The sequence below is a fragment of the Lycium barbarum genome, chromosome 5 (genome assembly GCF_019175385.1).
Source record: "Lycium barbarum isolate Lr01 chromosome 5, ASM1917538v2, whole genome shotgun sequence".
Classification (NCBI taxonomy): Eukaryota; Viridiplantae; Streptophyta; class Magnoliopsida; order Solanales; family Solanaceae; genus Lycium; species Lycium barbarum.
This window is the reverse complement of record NC_083341.1, coordinates 57,259,399-57,266,300: the sequence shown is the minus strand read 5'-3', so window position 1 is coordinate 57,266,300 and position 6,902 is coordinate 57,259,399. Positions and strand designations below refer to the sequence as shown.

General features: G+C 38.9%; 1 protein-coding gene across 2 annotated transcripts; it reads right to left on the bottom strand.

Annotated features, from left to right (window-relative positions):
- Positions 1-520: 520 nt before the first annotated feature.
- LOC132640856 (protein PLASTID MOVEMENT IMPAIRED 1-RELATED 1-like) lies at positions 521-5,192 on the bottom strand. 2 transcript variants are annotated; one of them, XM_060357647.1, is made up of 3 exons: positions 5,038-5,192; positions 2,247-4,552; positions 521-2,139 (listed from the first exon to the last, which is right to left on the bottom strand). In XM_060357647.1, exons 2-3 carry the CDS (start codon positions 4,532-4,534, stop codon positions 984-986), a joined length of 3,444 nt encoding a protein of 1,147 aa, XP_060213630.1. In that variant the 5' UTR covers positions 4,535-4,552; positions 5,038-5,192; the 3' UTR covers positions 521-983. The 2 variants fall into 2 exon arrangements, with proteins under 2 accessions (XP_060213630.1, XP_060213631.1); XM_060357648.1 differs by lacking the exon at positions 5,038-5,192 and having other exon boundaries at positions 2,247-5,029.
- Positions 5,193-6,902: the final 1,710 nt, after the last annotated feature.

Below are 6,902 nucleotides of genomic sequence, written 5' to 3'. Positions count from 1 at the left end.
TCCACATATTTCCAAGAAAAATATTCTTTTTGGAAATTGAGTTTCTTATTTCTGGTGTTTGGTAAGTAAGCAAAAATAATAGTCTCAACAGTATTTATATATAATTTAGGAAAATACTATGGGATGGGGTAGGATGAGTTGGGGAGTAGAGAGTGGGGGTGGGGGATCGAGGGTTAGGGGGTTGGAGCCTGGAGGGTGGGGAAGTGGTAATGAGCTTAGAATGTTATTTATGGAACTTTCCGTACTCCCATAGGGAAGTCATAATCCCATTTTCCTAAAGAAAATATTTTTCAAAAAAATTTGAGCAGCTAAACATGAGAAAATTAGTAAACATCAACATTTTTTAGAAAATGCTTTCCTCCGTACCAAGTGCACCCTAAATTCATATCAGCCACAAAAGTTGGGTAATTGGAATTTTGTCATCCAGAGGGAGAGAAGGAGATCCACTTGACATGAGAAATAAAGGAACAACATTCAATGTCCAAAAAAAAAAAAGGTATGCTTCGTTTTGCAGCCCCAGTTAAACTTTTCTCGCATGGATGCTAAGTTTCAATACAATTGTGATACAACGTTAAATCACAACATGAGGAAGACATCTTCTACTATTGCCACAAACACAGGAGTCACATGATTATCACTACATTTCTTCTATAAGTGAAGTGGAAAACACTGTTCCCCACGACAACCACAGCCACGACGGGTAACAATGTACAAAATCAAGCACATATACAAAAGAGAACAATAACTTAAGGAACAGAAGAGCACATTCCTTGACATGTCATTGACATAGCACAAACATATGCTGGTTCAGCACGTTCGCTATGGACATGCAGAGACATTTAGGCAGAGCACGTCACTCCATTGTCTGTGGAGCCACTCCCCTGTTCTTTGATGTTCAATATAACTTGCAGCTGTTCTTTCACCAGAAGTTGGGCGGTCACTTCCAAAATTCGTCGTCCCAATGAATAACACAGTTTGCACCACTACCTCAATCTGATTTTCTCATTAGGTAATATTACATTAGGATTCCGGATATGTGGATTCAGTGCTGCTATTTCCTTCCATTTAGCGCCTGTGCCATGAACCCTAGAAGATATGCTCCATAGTGTATCACCAGGCTGCACTGTGGTTGTTGCCGATTGAGCAGCTGCCTTTGAAGATCTGCTAGCAGCCGCCTTTGACTTCATTAATGGATGTTTGTTTTTCTTTCCCATTCCATTAGCAACCAACCAACGAGAGCCAGACTGTTCTTGAGTCGCGGAACCCCATAATTTCTTTTTACCTTGCTCGGTCTTAAGACCTGCAACGTGCACTTCGGTTATTTTGTATTGTGCGATTGGGTCAACCTCGGGGATTTTCTCTTCTTTGATGTCTACATTCGAGTCCTTTTTGGGAGGTGCAGATTCATCGTCATCATCTTCATTGTTGTTTCTAACCACAGAAACAGTGTTGTATATCTTAGGTTTAGGTGGTACAAACACTCTCTCGACTTGAACAAGAGCAAGCATAGGTGTACCAACTGGCTCATAATTCCGCATAGGATCACGGAGCTGCACCATTAGTGCCACCGTAAAGTTGTTTCCCAGCAAACCACACTTCCTACTTTTTCCGCGTCTCTTCTCTCCCTTCGACCTGCCCCGAAACACGTCTGTGCTGATAGCATGATGAGCTGCTAGCAGTTTGGAGGTTCGTTCGCTTATCTCATCTTCATCGTCAATTTCTCCTGAGTCCAACCTCATCCATTCATCAAGTGTTAGAGATAAACCCATAAGCCCATCAACGTCATCACCATTGCCTTTAATGTCCAGAAGCTTCAATCCACCTGCCCCTTCCAGACCTACCGCTCCACCCAAATTGACCTTCTGTCCCTCAAAGGCTGAAAATTGAGCGCTGATGTTTGAAGGTGCATCCTCATCTGACATGTCTGTCTGTATTTTCAAACCCTCAATTGAAAGGGCTTCAATTTTATCCATTGCCAAAGGAGCAAGATCTTCCAAGGATACATATTCGCCATCCATGTGAGTGGTAGAACTTAATTCCAACTTACTGGACATTGGTCCACGCAATTTCCCCTTTTTACTTTGACTGCTTGTTGCCATATTTTGCCCAAATTCAACCTCATGTTGCAATAAATCTTGTCTGCAGAACAATTTCATACAAGAAATAAGTAGGTGCAAGTATATGTACATTTGCAATAAGGAAACAGTAACCAAACTCTAAAAAAACATGTAAACAGAATAACAAACCTTTCAGGTCCTTCTAAGGTCGGTGCGTTTTCCCAGGCTATTTGTTCCACTGTCTTCCCAGTCATATCTTCCAAAGGCATTAACTTACTTGCCTGCATGGAGAGTTTTTCTATTCCGATGGAGGCCAAATGCTGCAGTATGTCCATTATACCAGACCCCATTTCTGCAGGCACCACTACTGGACTGGATACCTGCATAATCAAACTCCCTCCACACTCAGCGTTCTTGAAAATTGCAGGATTCATTGACCTTAAAAATCCTCCATTTTTTGTCTGTAGCAAGTTTCCTAAACCTTCTCCAAGAGGAGGCAATTGGTAAGGGTCTTCAGGAGGCACATCAATTGGGCTGCCAAAACCGCTTGAGCTTTTAGGAGGAGAATATTCAAATGACTTCTCATTCAAGCTCCACTCATGCATCAAAACCTCTGTCTCCAAGTCCTCCAACATGGAAGCTCTTGTTTTGTTAATCGTTTCCTCAATTTCTATCTTAGGCATCTCCTCATATGATGGTGCAGCAGAAGAATAACCAAAATTATCACAGATGCTACTCCACTGAGATACACTTGGAGCATCAGAAGCAAATTCTTCAATGTCCGGATCAAGGTTAAACAAAGAACACCCACTAGCCAAAGTGTCCTTCTCAAATTGCCTCAATAATCGTTCTCGTGGGGAATCAGGCTCGCTCTCAGAGCTTGGGCCAAATGGATTATGCTCAATCCCTAGCATATCCAGGAAATCACCAGCCACGGATTCATTAACGTAATCCACGCTGAGGGATTTTCCCTTCCTAAGCTCTCTATTATTCGCTTTAGCATCCAAGTAACTATCATGATTTATAACTTCATTGCCATGTTCCTGAGAATCTAATCCCTCATTTTCCAAGTCAGAGAAACTGTTTAATGCAGACTCCAATTCTCTCATAATTAATTCTTTTGCTGATTCATCTGTCTCGAGATTGTTGGCGCTCACTGCAAGGTCTTCATTCTCACTGTCAAGACCCTTGGCCAACAATACAGGCTGGGCCTCCTCTTCAATGGGCATCTTCAAGGTACTATCAGGTACAAGTCTCTCTGTCACGGAACCATCAAAAGTTTTCATAGAATCATCTTCTTTTCCCTCCAGTTCCTTCAGGGGAAGTTCTATGCCTTGCTCTATGACAGAAAAATCACCAACTTCACAGTCGTTTTCAACATTTCCCTTCACAGGATCTGATAACAAGGCCAACTCTGGTTTGAGGTTATCAACAGTGTTATTAGAGAACACATCAATCTCTGGTTTGAACTCAAATGAAGTTTCCAACTTCTCTTCCTCAAGCTTCTGATACAGCACTTCTACAGATTTGGAAAGGTCAGAGCTCGGCGTTGGTAAAATCTCATGAAGATCTTTTACATCTTCTGCAGACTGCTGTGAAGTAGAAGACCGAGCAGGAACGCTTCCAGCTCGCCTTATTATGCTTAGATCATCACTTTGCTCAGATTGTGCAAGAAGCTTTGCAGCACTTGCACTGTTCTGCCTCATGTTCCGCACCTCAAGAATGTCCCTATTGGCAGATGTGTTCCCATTTCCCACTATATGATACCCAAAACTAACGTTCATGCTTGCACCTTTAGCCTTACCTGACAACCTGAAACTAGTTGTCCAATTACCTGAGCTCTTGTCATCCTCTAATTCTTCCAGTGTAAGAGGAAGAAACCTGGTAAGGTCAACCCGATGCTTCCCCAAGTCAAGTTCAGGAGTACCGTAAACTGAAGCATATAACAAACAATGTTTTGCCTCATACTTTGCTGAATGATGAGGGCCATTCCTACTACCATATATCGAACACGTATAACTCAACTGTTCCTCGAAGTCAGCTACACCTTCACAAACCACAACTGGACATGTCATCAACTCACCATCTCGCCTCCTCCAATGCACGACAAGGCTAAGGTCATTAAAAAATGCTGGCATCCCTTCAACACAATGGACATGAAGCGAAAAACAGCAATTAAACCTTCGATTTTTAACCTGAGTTAACGACTTTAAGCTCTTCCAACTCCATATAGACTTCTTATTACTACTATCCTTGTCTGATAAATCTCTACCATTGTCTTTATTCTTCGATTTGGGCAGCTCCGGTAAATGCGCTTTTCCAACAGACTTGGAACGACTACTAGCTGTAGACATCAAAAGCCGAGGTTGGGTTTTATCCAAATATAGGGCTTTACTTATAGTTTCAATATCATTCAACAACTTCCCATTTCCAGGCTTCTCACCTATTTTCTTCCTAGAATCCATTCTTGATAACATTCTTCTTCTCCCCAAAAACTACAAAATTACCCACAATCCAAAATAAAATCTTCAGAACACACTTAATGATTTTCAATAAAATAGTAACAAATTAAAAACTTAAAAAAATACCTCCAATTTAAAAACTACAAAATTAACACTACAAAACTTAAAACGGCAAAAATTAACACAATTTAAAAATTACCCACAATCCAAAATAAAATCCTGAGAACAAAATTAATGATTTTTCAATAAAATGTAACAAATTAAAAACATAAAATATAGCTCCATACTTGAGCAAGATTAGTCTTTTCAGGGCTTTAGCTGGAAAAAAAAAAGTCTTTAGGCAAAAAATATGGAAAACCCAAATCAGTTTCTCAAGTTCACTTGCCTCTGAATCAAAATCTTGAAGTATAAATTAAAATAAGATAATAAAACAAAAATAACACAAAGCTATTTATTCAAAAAAGAAAAAAACTTGGTCAAAATATTTGTGTAAGATGAGAAAATAGTGAATTTCTTACAAGGAGTCTTCAACGCTCTGATTATTGTCTAAAGGACTCTCTCTCTCTCTCTTCTTTCTCTCTCTCTCTCTCTATGTTTTGGCGTGACGATGTTTCATTCGAAGTTTCAAATTATAAAAATTATACGAAAGTGGAGAGAGTATTTGTCACACTCACTCCGAGAAAAGGACAAAAATGTTCCCTTAACTATGATAGTAGGTTTAAAATAGTCTCTTAACTATGCACTTAACGGTTTTAGTCCTTTAAGTTTGTTACAAGTTAACAAAAACGGTCCCTTAACTATGAGAGTAGGTTCAAAATAGTCCCTTAACTATGCACTTAATGGTTTTGGTCCTCTAAGTTTGCCATAAGTTAACAAAATGGTCCCTTAACTATGAGGGTTGGTTAAAAATAGTCCCTTAAGTATGCACTTAACGGTTTGATAATGTCAGAAAATGATGTCTCGAAACACAAAGACCGACGGACTCTATCGATTAAAACTGAGGGAATTCATCGACTAAATAAAATACACTAGACTTTAGAAATAAATTAGAAATAGCAGAAACTAAAAAAGTTGTCACTACCAAAAACAAGCGAAAAAAATGATGGACGGAAACCGATGGATAAAATCGAGGGACACTATTTTTGTTTTTTAATTTTTATTGTTTTTTACGAAAACCAACGGAAGTCCATCGATTATTTTTGAGGAAAAATGCGCAGAAGTCCATCCTATAACCGACTAACGTCCGTCGGTTTTGTCCCGAGTTATTTGACCGATCTAGAGTTCTCACTAATTTTTCCTTTTTTTTCATAGTTCTCGTCAAATCTAACAAACAGAGTTCGATGAATATTTTGTCGAGACTAAAACTGTCAACTTATGGCAAACTTAAAGGACCAAAACCGTTAAGTGCATAGTTAAGGGACTATTTTGAACCTACTCTCATAGTTAAGGGACCGTTTTTGTTAACTTGTAACAAACTTAAAGGACTAAAACCGTTAAGTGCATAGTTAAGGGACTATTTTGAACCTACTATCATGGTTAAGGGATCATTTTTATCCTTTTCTCCACTCACTCCTCTACCTGTTATATATTTACATTATGAATACTTTGTTTTGTCTATGTTGTATTTAGCCTCATATGACATACACTATTCTTCTATTTCGGTACTACCTGTGTTTATCTTGCTATTCTGCTCTCGTTATTTTCCTATCTATCTTGCTTTGGTTACACTTTTTTTGAGCTGGGGTCTATAAAAAACAGTCTCTCTAAGCCACATAGGTAGGGGTAAATATGCGTACATCTTACTCTCCCCAGACTCCACTTATGTAATTGCGAATTGCCTTTCTTTTGGGGTGATCTTTAAATTTTGCCCCTCATATTTATAATCTTTAAATTTTGACTTTCGGCTAAAACTCATGGGTTCCAGGTTCAAACCCCCACTCAGTCAAAAATTTAAAAAAATTCGCAAGACAGAATTTAAATTTCGCTATGCCCCCACCGGCAGAATTTTAGTTATGTTTAACCAAAAGTTTGCCGATGGGGGCAGACTTTGCCTTGAGGCATATATATATATATTTAACTTTTCAAGGTAAACTTTTAGTTATGTCTTAACTAAAAGTGTGCTGCATAAGACATAACTAAAAGTATGCCCCATAAAGCGGAACTTTTCCTTAAGGAATAACTAAAGTTATGCCGGACCCGGCATAACTATAAGTTCCGCCTTATAAGGCAAAGTTTATGCTTTAAGGAAAATTTCCGCCATAGGGGCATATTTTTAGTTATGCCTTAACTAAAAGTATGCCCCATAAGGCATAACTAAAAGTATGTCCCATAAGGCGGAACTTTTTCTTGAGGCATAACTAAAAGTTTGCCTTATAAGGCAAAG

Bases quoted from the DNA above. Each gene is read 5' to 3' on its own strand.
- LOC132640856 (XM_060357647.1), bottom strand. From the start codon at position 4,534: ATGTTATCAAGAATGGATTCTAGGAAGAAAATAGGTGAGAAGCCTGGA. The intron at 2,140-2,246 runs GTTTGTTATTCT...ATTGTTCTGCAG, and splicing joins ACCTTAGAAGGACCTGAAAG to ACAAGATTTATTGCAACATG.